The following is a 12,860-nucleotide window of genomic DNA, read 5'->3' as shown; positions in this document are numbered from 1 at the left end:
ACACACATATATATATGAACATTTAGTTTGTTTCTGAGAGCTCTCTAAAATCTGAATTATTTAAAAAAGTCTATTATAAATTAAAACTTAAATGACTAAAAGTATAAAAGGAAAAGTAAACAATTAAGACTGTAAAGTATTCAGGGAAAAAAAAAATTACCTTTTAAGATCTTCTGGCCTTCCCCATCCTCTGATAAAAAGTTTTGTGAGGAGAAGTCTCCGGTACAGAACATCTAACTTGCTCACACCCATCAGTAGCAAACAGCATCTAGGAGAAAAATTTAAAATGACTTTAAACTTTTTTAAAAAATGCAAACAGCAGGTCAATTTTCTAACTACTTCTTTGAAGAGGTAAAATTAAAAATTGAGATTAAATCCCTGCATTTATTCCTTTGAAAATCATAAACGAGATTTAGAAAAAAAAATGGGAATAGAGGAATAGAAGTAGAGAAAATGAAGAACCCCAACCTTCACTAAACTGCATTTTGCTAGGGCAAGATCTCTCTATCCTTCACACAGTGACTGAAGCGTACCTGATATTTATTAGACTCAATGGTAGGAGAAAATAAATAATACATAAAGATTCAAAATGAAAGACACCAATTTTGAAAATTAATTAATTCTAGATTTGCCCATGAGCTACAGTGAATTCTGGTTCTATAGCCATGGGTAGACTCAGGTACTCATAGTACTATGTTATCAGTCAGGTACTATTTTAAAAACTACAACATATACACTTTCTCTTTTAAACCTCCCAAAGACTAGGTTACATTGAGGAGGAAACCAAGGTCACATAATAAGTAAGAAAAAGCCATAATCCAACTCCTGCACAAAGCTCAAGATCTAACCACCACACATACTGCTCCTCTTGTATACCACAATGAAGGATGAATACTAATCTGTGCTACTACCTGCCACCATTTAGCTCTCTTTTTTCAGTTACTTCTAAAGATTTCTTTTTATGCTCACCCCCATCTTTTCTAATTGAAAGGTGTGGTTTTGATTTGTGTTCAAAACCTGATTTAGGTTCAGGATTTTTCTACTTAGATAAAGGGAAAATGGAAATTTGCATTTCCATCAATGAACTTTAATAAGTACTCACCTATTATTTCAAATTTCTTTGTGAACCTCATTGTTATATATATATATATATATATTTATGTTCTATGAATCATTCTAGCAAGAGACTGACTCACAAAGGTCTAAGGAATCTCTTCACTTTGCAGCCAAATGGTCATAAGGACTAGTGCCCTAGAAACCCCCAAAGAATGATTTGTCTGAAGCTGTGGTATCTGGAGGGCTGTGCCCTTAACTTATGGGATCTGTACTAACTCAGGGTGGGAAGTTTCAGAAATGAACAGAAGTACACCTCTTGGGGTGGAAATGGTATAATCATCAGTTTATTCTTTGCCTACTTAACAAAGCTGAGTATTACATATTTCAAGGGGCTAAGTGGTTATATAAATACTGGGAAGAAATAGTCATAGCATGAGGCAAGTTTATTGTGAGTGATGAATGATGATTTCAATTATTTTACTTCTTGGATCTTTTGGGAATTATTAAAATATATAGCAATAATTCATTTTTATGTATATTTATTAAACTACAGAACAGTGGTATGTTATAACATAGGACTTCATTGTCTTTTGCAATATTATATGCCATTTATTTTCTCTACCATGGCATGAAACAGACTGGGGTCAATGTTTTTCTTTGTAACATTCAAGGTATTGAAAGTAATAAGCATATTCCATGTTATTAAAAAATAAAAATAAAAGTTCTACACTTTCATTACAGTAAGAAAAGCAATGCGTTATTCATAAGATATTTCCCTTATTCTTTTATAGTAGTAATAGATAAAACTACAGCAAGACAAACATACACAAGTAGAAAGTTACAAGGAAATTAACAAAGTACCCAAAAGCAAAAACTTTGCAAATATTTTATAATGTAGTTTATTATGTGCTTAAACTGTTTAGTCATTTTTAATTTTTAACCTTACACTAGAAAGCATTCCTGTATTGCTGATTCTTTGTAGACGAGGCCATAAGAGTCAGAACTCCAAATCTAGAGCCAGCATATTCCCTGCTATATTTATCTGCCAGTAAACAACTGACAAACGAGGAACAGGAATGAAACCAAAGACACATATAGCTTAGTATAAATTTGGTTCTTGGGTTTGAGATTATATAAATCTTCTTAAATCCCATTTCAGCACCCCCAAATATAAAATGCCAGGTTTTTCTGACCCTCTAATCATGTAGGTCTTTTTAGGCAGGGCCGGCTGTGCTCAAGGTATCCAGTGTCACTGTGAGCAGATAATAACCCAAGCTCAGGGTAAAAACAACTCCAATTTACCATAAGGAGGCACCATCTGGAGCCAGGCCAGATACTAAAAGCCCTGACACTATCTGGACTAACACCAATGAGTTTCTGCAGAAACAGGACCCGCTTTTGAAGTATGTATCAAGCCAAAATGACACAACTGCCATCTATGTTTTTAAATAGCCATTGTGAAAGGGAAAAACAAAGTGAAACAAAAATAGAAGTTCTAGTACGTGCCAAGGAATGAAATGCCTTTCCTAGAAATGAGTGCTATTGCTAAGATGGCACTCCTGGTCTACTCTGCCATTGAGTACTCTTATCTCCTGTCACTCTGTACCTTAGATACCTAAGTATCTAAACACAACCCTAATCTCTGTAGGACTTTCATCCTCATGTTATTTATGTGTGTATATATGTACCTCAAAGGCATAAATACTTTAAAAAACAACACCATGCACAATAATTTTATTCCCTCCCCCAGAGAACACCTAATTTTTATTTTGTAACTTCACTTTTAAATTACCTTTTCTCAATACATGTTTAAGTAGCAAAGAAGGGGATTAGATACCTCAGATATCCAATGTTAAAATCTACTACCCTTGTGCAACAAGTTTAATTCTTATTAATCTTACACTGGAGACAATTAGGAAAATAGGAGGTTTGTTTAGGAGGAAGGTGGGTATCTAATCTGAAGGATAATCTAAGGAAATCTAGTAAGTGGATTGTTTCATATCCTCATGTGAAACAGTCAGGAAATTAATCTCTTTTCAAAGGGCTTTTAAAAAAATACTGTTTGTTTTTTTTTTTTTAAATACTGTTAAAAAAAAAAAAAAAAAAAAAACTGTTTACTTTAGCCAGGTCTGGTGGGACATGCCTGTAATTCCAGATACAACCATAATCCCAACTACTTAAGTGGTTGAGGCAGTAGCATCACAAGTTTGAGGCCAGCATGTGCTTTAGTGAGACCCTGTCTTAAAATTAAAAAACTTCTCTAATGGCTGGGGATGTAGCTCCCTGGTGGCACCACTGGGTTCAATCTCCAGTACCAGTAGGAAAAGAAAAAGTTCACTTTGTTTGAATGCTGTGTGTTCCTAAGAGATACGTAGAGCTTATTTAGATTTCACCAGTCCCGCATGTACTCATTGCATGTGTTTTTGTAGTCTGAAGTCATCTCTTGGACATAGCAATGGAAAAGAGTAGAACACCTGGGTCAATCCACTAGCTGCATGACCTTGAGCAAGCCACTTTAATTTGTAAGTGGGAAGTGATACTTGGCCTAATGTACAATAGTAAACTATTTTATTTACATAAAAATAAAATATCTGTTTTGGCAATTTGATATGAAAGGTACTTCTTGTTCTTTTCACAGGAATCCTGATAGTAACAAGCACAGGCTTTACAGTCTGGAGTGCTGTGTTGTTGTTGTTTTTTTCATTTTAAGCTATTGCTTATTAGCTGTGTGACCTAGGCAAGTTACTTAATTTCCCTACCTTCAATTTGTCTATTTGAGAAAGTTCCCACTTTAACAGGTTGATGTATGGATGTAGGGATGAAATGAGGTAATCCAACAAGCATTCCTTCAGTTTATATACCTGTAACAACCTTTCTGCTGAGCACAATAATAGCTAAAAATTCCTTTGTCCACTACACATGTGCCCTATTCTGTGCTTTAGCCTCCAGGGATTAAAAAAGGCAATGATGATGACACAGTGAAGAAACATTATGGCTAGAAAATGTTAAATTTCCTACCTATGTATCTTCTTGGAAACTAATCACAGTTGTTATAAATGAATTTGCAAGACTGAACCAAACAAGTACCAATAATCAGGTCTGGATTCAGATGATTCTGAACAGAAAACATTTCAAGTTTAGCTGTTCACCAGTGGAATGTACCCCACTTCACAAAGAAGTTCCCAAATGGGACCAAGCTCAGAGTCGATGGCAACACCACACATAAGGTCAAACCTTATAAACATCATTTGAGGGGCTGGGGGTGTATCTCAGTGGTACAGCTCCTACCTAGCACAATCCATCCTCAGCACCTCACAAAAATAAATAAATAAGTAAAGTGTGTCATCCACAACTAAAAAAACAATTAGGTGAAAAGGACCAGAGCTCCAGTCCACACGGAGCCACCCTGGGAAAAGCCACTTCTCTGGGCCTCAGTGCTCCATAAAATAGAAAATTTCTCTGCTTTGCCTACCTCATAGGCTAGCTGTGATCAAATGAAATCACTAGCTCTAATAAACTGCTAATTTATGGGACAAATACGGATCGCGGCAACCACCTGGCCTACAGGCCTCGCCGTGGGAATAAGATGTTAATACGTGACGACCGGGAAGGAAATGGCATCTAGACGGAGTGAGAACGCCCGTATTCCCTAAAAATGTCACCTCCTCGGGATAAAGCAGCCCTTCGCGGCTCCGCAGGTGTTGCACCTTCCCCAACCCCCAGGGAGCCAGGGCGGGCCCTGAGTGGCACCTCGCCAGGCTCCCGCCCTGGTCCGCGCGGACGGGCGGGACGCCCCTTCGGCCCGGGCCCTCGCCAGCCCCACGGCGAGGCGCCTCCCGGGCTGGGGAGCCGGGGCCGGCGGGGTCCGCACCTCCGCCGCCCTCCTCCCAGCCCTGGCGGCGCACCCGCCCCGGCCGGGTCCCGTCCCGCGCCTCCCGCCCGCGCCGCGCCTGGCGCCCCTGCCCGCCCCGCACGTAGGCAGCCTGCGCGCCCGGGAGGCCCGGGGCTCGGCCGCGGCACGCTACTTACCGGCCGCCGGGCTAAGCCTGCGGTGCGCTGGCCGAGCGTCCCGGCGCCGCCGCCCCCGGGGCTCCTGGGACTGGACCTTCGCTGGCCCCACAGCCGCAGCGACCGAGGGCTCTCCAGGAACAGAGGAGCCGGGGCCCGCAGGCAGCGCGGGGAGGGCGGAGCTCGAGCCGGGCGGGAGGCGCTTGGACCCGCCCCCGAGCCCAGCGGCCCTCCCCCGCGAGGCGGGGAGGCGGGCCAGCGCGGATGCAGGGAGGAGGCCGAGGACGCGGAGCCCCGCCCCCTCGCTCTGCGCCGCCCCACCTCCGATGGCTGCGCGCCCCGCCCACTTCCGGCGCCAGGCGCGCACGCGCACTGGCAGGCTTGTTTGGCCATCTCCGGGCGGGCTGGAACCCCAGCGGGCAGGTGTCACCGGAGCTGGCCGCGCGCCACCTTGTGGGGTTCGCAACTATGGCGAGCCAGGGCGTGGGGTCTGAACAGGAGCCGCTCTTAGGGGACCACACATCCGGAAGCAGGTGGGCTGATACTGGCGGGAGGAGGCCTCGCCCTCCCGCTCTGTGGAGGCCGGTCCCTTTCCGCGCTGTCACCGCCCGGGGCCGCGCCCTCACCGACAGGGGAGCCGGCGTGGTCACCCGCGGCCGGAGCCGGGGTGGGGGGGGGGGTCGCTCCCAGCTGTAGGGGAGGGCGTGGGGCCGCGGTGCGGCGAGGCTGTGGCTTCGGGTTTACACCCTCGCACGAAACCCAGAGAGAAGGCGCTCCAGGAAAAATGAGTATTTACGAAGAGTGGAGCGTTGCAGTCCGGGGTCTGCAAGCCGGGACGCACCTCGGGCGAACCCGGCGGGTCTGGGAAAAGGGAACCTCTGGCCGACCAAACGCAGTCAGCCGCTTGGGATCAAGGGTGAGAGGTCACAGCAGCTCGTCGCAGGACTCGGCGTTTGTTCCTTGGCGAGATAGCCACTGCTCGATAATGTCCTCGTGCGTGTCACTTATCTAGAACACCGCGGGCTTGAGGAGGCTCCTGCCCTAATCCTGTGACAGGCATTTCTTGTCTGCTGGACTCCCTTTTTGTTCGAGTTTGATACAGGATGTTAGAGAAACCCAAGCGGCCTCTCTGACTTTTAACTGCAATAATGATGCAATTGCCAAATCACAGCACTCTCGTGGCCGGTTAAGACTGTTCACTTTCACATTTCACAAAATGATGTTTTAATCCACACTTGAAGACACTGGTCTTAGTATTGACTTATTTGATGGCCCGATAACCTGATACTTTGTAGAAAATAAAGGAGCTCACCTTTTGTCCTATGCCAAGTGTGCAAATAGAAAACAATGTTTACATATTTAAGGAATAACGTGTTAGTATTTTGATCTTTATAATTCTTGTTATCTTGATCCTAATTTATGGGCATTGATTCAGAAATGTTTATATTTTGTCGCATTGCACAGTTAAGTGTGTATTTTTTTCTTTAGGAAAACAGAATTAAGTAGTATTATTTAAATAATAAATAATAAAACAGTATTGTTTTATTCAGAACAAATAGTAATTATTTTGTCCAGTAAATTAGTAAATACACAGTTAAACTTTAAAGTTTCTATTTTTGATTTTTGTTCACTTATCCTGCTTCAGCACCAAATATTTTAAGCTCTTTTATTAAAACCATCCAGTCCTGTATTTACTAGAGTATATGGAATGCAGTTTTATCCTACTTGATTTTATCTTGACATCATTAAAATGAATATCAATGTTGAAAGATGTTTTAACATAATGATGTCCTGCAGAACTGTCAAAGCATTTGGTTTTATTGGCTTCTTACTAATTTATCCCACACTGCTATACTTTTAAATTATTTATGTCAGCTTTCTAGTTTTCCTGCCTGCTCTATTACTCATGGAATATCCCTCATCCCATTTGTGTAATTGCTGGACAACCCCTGTTTTTGTTGCTCTCAGCAGCCCCTTTTCTCTTAGTTCTATTTTAGAGCTTCTAGTTTGCTCTGCCTTTGAAAACCAGGTATCTGTCTAATAGTTATGTACTTACAATATAGAAGCTCTGATTCAGGGCTAAAGATCTTGCCTGTTAGTCAGGTGCATGTTTGAGTGCATAGACTTTGTGGCACTTGGGTCACTCAGAATCACTTTTGTTTCTTCTTGGTTTTTGTCTATTTTCCAGTTATAACTCAACATTTAACCATATTAAATGTGTTCTTATGGTATACTGCACATCCTTTAACCCGGTCCAAATAAGTCTACTTAAAAAGAGATTTTTTTTCCTTAGCTTTGATTTCATCCAAGTAATTGCTGCTCATTAGGATCGGTCTAATTCAGAAGTTTCCTCCATTAACAATTTCTCAGTTTGAGGTTCTAGAGTTAGCAATTTATTTATTTATTTGTGGTACTGACGATTGAACATGGAGTGCTCTATCACTGAGCTATATCCCCAGCCTAGCCCCTTTCTTATATTTATTTTGAAATAGAGTCTCAATAGTTTACCCAGGCTGGCCTCAAACTTGATATCCTCCTGCCTCAGCCTCCCAGGCCCTTCGGATTACAGGCATGCGCCACTATGGCCAGCTTAGATTTAGCATTTTAAAAATAAAGAGAATATTTCAAGAATAATTCAATAAGTATACTATCTTTAAAAACATAATTTGATTCCTTAATACATAGAACCTGCCAGGCCTTCTTCACTTTGACTACCTGGCACAAACATGAGTCTGGTTATTTGCCAGTCCTTGTCTAACAAGGTTGGTTATAATTTGCTGACATGGATGTTAGGTCCCAATCCTTTTCTTGAGTTTCCAGTGATTCCTTTATAGAACTTCATTTAAGAGAAAAAGTAAACTTTTTCTGGGAAAGTCCAGGTGGTAAATATTTTAGGCTTGTTCGGACCTAAAGGCAAAGCCAAGAATAGAAGGTAGACACTAAATAACAAGAAAACAAATTCCACAACAATGTTTGGTAAAAAATTAAAATATAATAAATGAATAAAATACTTTGTAACATTGGTCTATTAATGAGAGGAATAGCATTTTAAGAGAATAACATTTCCTTAATTAGAGTTCAAGAATACTGTTTTCTGTCATCAAATTAATAACAAATATCCACGTGTAAAAAAACTTTTTATTTCACAAATCATACAGAAACAGGTGGTGGACTAGATTTGGTCTACAGAATATAGTCTGCTATTTCTCTCTTAGAAGTTCCTCAAATGCAACAGGTGCTTCCAAATATTCTTTGCTACTATAGTCTGTAAAAAGATTATTACTGTGGTTTCTGTTCTGATAGATCATATCTTTGCATAATTAGTTAATTTCTTCTTATTTCTGTAGCTGTTAAACCATTACACGGCTCCATCAGTGAGCATACACTCCTGTCCTCTTTGAATATGGATTCTGTTTTGGAGTTGTTTTTGGCAAACACAGTACTGCTATTAAGTTGCCTTGTGCTAGATTTTGTCATGTACTAGGTCTTGATTAATTTGTGGGCTGGGGTTGTGGCTCGGTAGTAGAGGGCTTGCCTAGCACGTGTGAGGCACTGGGTTCGATTCTCAACACCACATAAATAAATAAAGACATTGTGTCCATCTACAACTAAAAATATTTTTAAAAATAATAGGTTTATATATACCAACAATATCAAAATAGTTGGTGTGCAAATGTTCTGCTTTTTAAAGCTATCTTGTGTCTTCCAAGTATCTGTATACGATAAAGGATAAATTATATTGACCCTTTCTACATGTAATCCATGGAAATTAAAAAGAAATGCTCATTCATATGATTAGTACAGCAGAAGCCAGTATTTGTAAATTATATTGGTCATATCATTTGAATGACTTTAGGGAAGAGAAAATAAAATTATTAACACATAAAGATCTGCTCATAATGAGACAGGGATACTCAACCCATATAAATTTATCTGAAATGCTTCGAGTTTTGGATTTTTCCAGATTTTGGAATATTTAAAGGTAATTTTATATAGTATTTTTAGTGTGTTTATGTTTTGACTATGACCCATCATGTGGGGTTTACGTGTAGAATTTTCCACTGTGGTGTCATGTTGGTGCTCAGAAAGTCTCAGATTTTGGAGCATTTTGGATTTTGGATTTTCAAATTAAGGATTCTCAACCTATATTGCTTTTTTCTCCTTTACATTTAGAGAATGGGACATTATAGAAACTGAAGAACATTATAAGAGCCGATGGAGATCTATTAGGATTCTGTATCTTACTATGTTTCTCAGCAGTATAGGTAAGTATTAGACATTATGCAAAACTTAAAAAATTCAAAATATTACTTTTACCTCATTTAATATTTTAAAATTATCTGTTAGTGTGCGAAAAATAACATAAAAATTACCATCTTACCCTTTCTGAATTAAGCATAGCATATTCATATTGTCATGCAACCAGGCTCTAAAATATACTTATCTTGCAAAACTGAAACTTTATTCTTGTTAAACAACTCCCTCTTTCCCCCTGTCCCAACCATAACAACCATCATTTTCTGTTTCTTTGAATGTAATTACTCTGGATTCCTTATATAATCATACAGCATTTTTTTCTTTAATTTTAAGACAAGGTCTCACTAAGTTGCTCAAACTGGTCTTGAACTTGCCATCCTCCTGCCTAAGCCTCCCAAGTGGCTGGAATTACAGGCACGCTCTACTGTACCTGACATAGTAATTATCTTTTTGCAACTAGCTTATTTCATTTAACATAACATCCTGAACACTAATCCATCTTGTAGCATATGTAAGAATATCCTTCCTTTTAAAGGCTAAATAGTAGTCCATTGTATATGTTGTAGGAAAGGGAAACCTTTTCCTGTGTCCTATTTGGTTCTATGTCTGCGGTCTGTGAATTAAGCTGACAAAAGACATATTGACAGGGAAAAAAGCATTCACATTTATTTGATGTTAATATTTTTATATGATATGGAAGACTATAAAAAAGAAGAAAATCCCACAGAAACAGTCAGACTTTGTTGCTTACCATTTTAGCAAAGACCAGTAAATTATAGAGAAGTAAATAGATAAAGGCAAGGGGTTCGACCTTTATAGACACTAAATTGTAGGAGAGTGACAAAAAATATATGGGGAAACTAATGAAGGATAAGAATTATTTTAGTAAGTTTTCTTTGTGTAGACTTATCTCATTGTAGATTCCCCATCTGTGATAAAAATATTTGCTTTCTCATACCAGGAGAGAAATATGCCCTACTTTTGAGCAGAAAGCTGGTGGGAAGTCAAGCTTTCCTGCTTTTGCTGTTTCCCAGTTGCCTTAGCTATAGATAATCAATATGCGAAAGCTGCATGTTTTGGGGGTGACATGTTCTTTTTTTTTTTTTTTTTTTTTTTTCCTACCAGGGATTGAACCCATGGCACTTAATCACTGAGCCACATTCCCCAGCCTTTTTATACATTTTATTCAGAGACAAGGTCTCACTAACTTGATTAGGACCTCACTAAATTGTTGAGGTTGGCTTTGAACTTGTAATCCTCCTGCCTCAGCCTCCTCAGCCACTGGGATTATAGGCATGTCACTGCACCCAGCTGATGCCTTCTGATCCCTTTCATACACACCGCATTGTTATCTATGCACGTTTATTTGTATTACTTCTGTCTCTTGGCTGTTGTGTATAGTGCTGCCATGTGCATGGGAATGGCGCTCTCTCTTCAAGAGCTTGCTTTCACTTCTTTTGGTTGTACGCTCAGAAGTGGGATTGCTGAATATGGTAATTTATTTTTAAAATTTTTGAGGAACCACCATACCGTTTCTCATTTTGTATTGCTCCCATTCAGCAGCTCCATCTAGTACATTCTCACCAATAAGAAGGATTCCAATTTCTCCACTTCCTCCCCAATACTTATTTTTTGTTTCTTTGATGAAGTGATCCTAGTAGGTTTCAGGTGATAGTTCATTATGGTTCTGATTTGCTTTAATTAATTAATTAATTAGGTTGGTTGTTCTCTTAGTTGTGAGTTATAGGAGTTCCCTTCCATTTTTTTTTTTTGGGGGGGGGTACCAGGGATTGAACTCAGGGGCACTTGACCACTGAACCACATCCCCAGCCCTATTTTATATTTTATTTAGAGACAGGGTCTCACTGAGTTGCTTAGCACTTGGCTTTTGCTGAGGCTGGCTTTGAACTCTCCATCGTCCTGTCTCCACCTCCCCAGCCACTGGAATGATATAGGAGTTCTTTATATGTTCCAGTACTAAGCCTCTACCTGATATGTGATTTGCATGTATTTTCCCCCATTTCAAACTCTTTTTGGAGGTTGGGTAGGGTCTTGATATATTGCCCAGGCTGGTCCTGAACTCGTGGGCTCATATAGTCCTCCCACCCCAACCTCCCAACCTTCTGAGTAGCTGGGATGACAGGAATGCACCATCATTACATTTTGATGAAGTTCAGTTTATCTGTTTTTATCTATTTTGTTGTTGTTATCTGTGAGTCTTATTTACTTTTCATATTGCCATAACATACAAACAGTAAAGTATGAGAATCTTAATTGGTGTGGCTTAAATGTATTTTACTGTATTAGCATTATTTATAAATGCATAGTTACTTAAAATTTTATGAGAAAATCTTTCAAAATATTAATATTTGTAATCATATTAAAAATAAAGGGGCTAGTAACACACACCTGTAATCTCAGTTACTTGAGAGGCTGAGGCAGGAGGACCACAAGTTCGAGGCCAGTCTAGGCAACTTGGCAAGACCCTGTCTCAAAATAAAAATAAAGGGCTGGGAATATAGCTCAGTGGTAGAGCACCTCTGGGTTTAATTCCCAGTAGTAGGGGGAAAAAAAAGGATGAGAAAATACAGGAATTATCAATATTGTGATAGTTTTTAGAAAATTAATTTTTTCCAAGTTTAGATCCTTTAATCTATAGGCACTGATTTTACAAGTGCTTTCTTTTAGAAGATAGATTTGATGAAGGTCATTATACTAGACTGTTTTTTGTATCTTCTCTATTTACCCCAGTCATCTTCCTGTTTTTTTCTCACCTGCCAGTCCTATGTATGATTCAGCATTGGATAGTAATACATTTTTATTTATTTATTTATCTTTAGTACTTGGAATTGAACCCAGGGGTGCTTCATTACTGAGCCACATCCCCAGACTTTTATTTTTTTGATACAGAATTTCGCTGAGTTGTTGAGGTTCTTGCTAATGTCCTTAAACTTGCCATCCTCCTGCCTCAGCTTCCTGAGTCTCTGGGTTTACAGGTTTGCACCACTCACCTGCCCAAATTGTATACTTTATTATTTTTTTAATTAATTCTTTTTGATACTGGGGATTTAACTCAGGGGGCGCTCAACCACTGAGCCACATCCCCAGCCCTATTTTGTATTTTATTTAAAGACAGGGTCTCACTGAGTTGATCAGTGCCTCCCTTTTGCTGAGGCTGGCTTTAAACTCCAGATCCTCCTGCCTGAGCCTCCCGAGCTGCATGGGCATGGGCCGCCATGCCTGGAGATAATGGATTTTTTTAAGGTGTGTACACCTTGAATAATCTTGGTTCTTTATATCCAGTGCTCCCTGTATGTGACCATTTTCCTTCTTCCTAGTCTTCCTTTAGACTGAATTCTCTGTCCCAAACAACACAGGCTAAAAACCTGCTACTTCCTGCCTAACAAAGTGGCCTGTCCTTCATTATGTTTGCTCTAGAAACTTAAAGCTTTAATACTGTCCATTTAGAGTAGAGGAGAAACTGGTCCTCTGCCTTTATTGTATTAATTATGGGCATGTACGTAATTCTATGTTCTTTT

The 12,860-nt window shown here is 39.9% G+C and overlaps 2 protein-coding genes across 7 annotated transcripts in view; one reads left to right on the top strand and one right to left on the bottom strand.

Annotated features, from left to right (window-relative positions):
- The window catches only part of ABHD18 (abhydrolase domain containing 18), a 36,936-nt gene extending 31,677 nt beyond the window's left edge, over positions 1-5,259 (bottom strand). Inside the window, exons 1-2 of one of the 3 annotated variants that reach the window (XM_079153692.1) lie at positions 5,086-5,259; positions 161-268 (exon numbers count right to left, since the gene is read on the bottom strand). In XM_079153692.1, coding sequence (XP_079009818.1) covers positions 161-252 — 92 coding nt within the window. In that variant the 5' untranslated portion in view covers positions 253-268; positions 5,086-5,259. Of the gene's footprint in view, positions 1-160; positions 269-5,085 lie in introns of those variants that run through there. The other 2 variants (XM_079153691.1, XM_079153695.1) reach the window with 2 other exon arrangements.
- A 167-nt stretch (positions 5,260-5,426) lies between these two features.
- Positions 5,427-12,860, top strand: part of MFSD8 (major facilitator superfamily domain containing 8) — a 31,187-nt gene continuing 23,753 nt past the window's right edge. For 3 of the 4 annotated variants that reach the window (XM_079153690.1, XM_079153689.1, XM_079153687.1), the window contains exons 1-2: positions 5,427-5,597; positions 9,238-9,329. In XM_079153690.1, the coding sequence (XP_079009816.1) occupies positions 5,533-5,597; positions 9,238-9,329 (157 nt within the window). In that variant the 5' untranslated portion in view covers positions 5,427-5,532. Of the gene's footprint in view, positions 5,598-5,631; positions 5,981-9,237; positions 9,330-12,860 lie in introns of those variants that run through there. The other variant, XM_079153688.1, reaches the window with a different exon arrangement.

Source organism: Sciurus vulgaris (genome assembly GCF_902686455.1).
Source record: "Sciurus vulgaris genome assembly, chromosome: 9".
NCBI lineage: Eukaryota > Metazoa > Chordata > Mammalia > Rodentia > Sciuridae > Sciurus > Sciurus vulgaris.
This window is presented reverse-complemented; position numbering and strand designations above follow the sequence as displayed.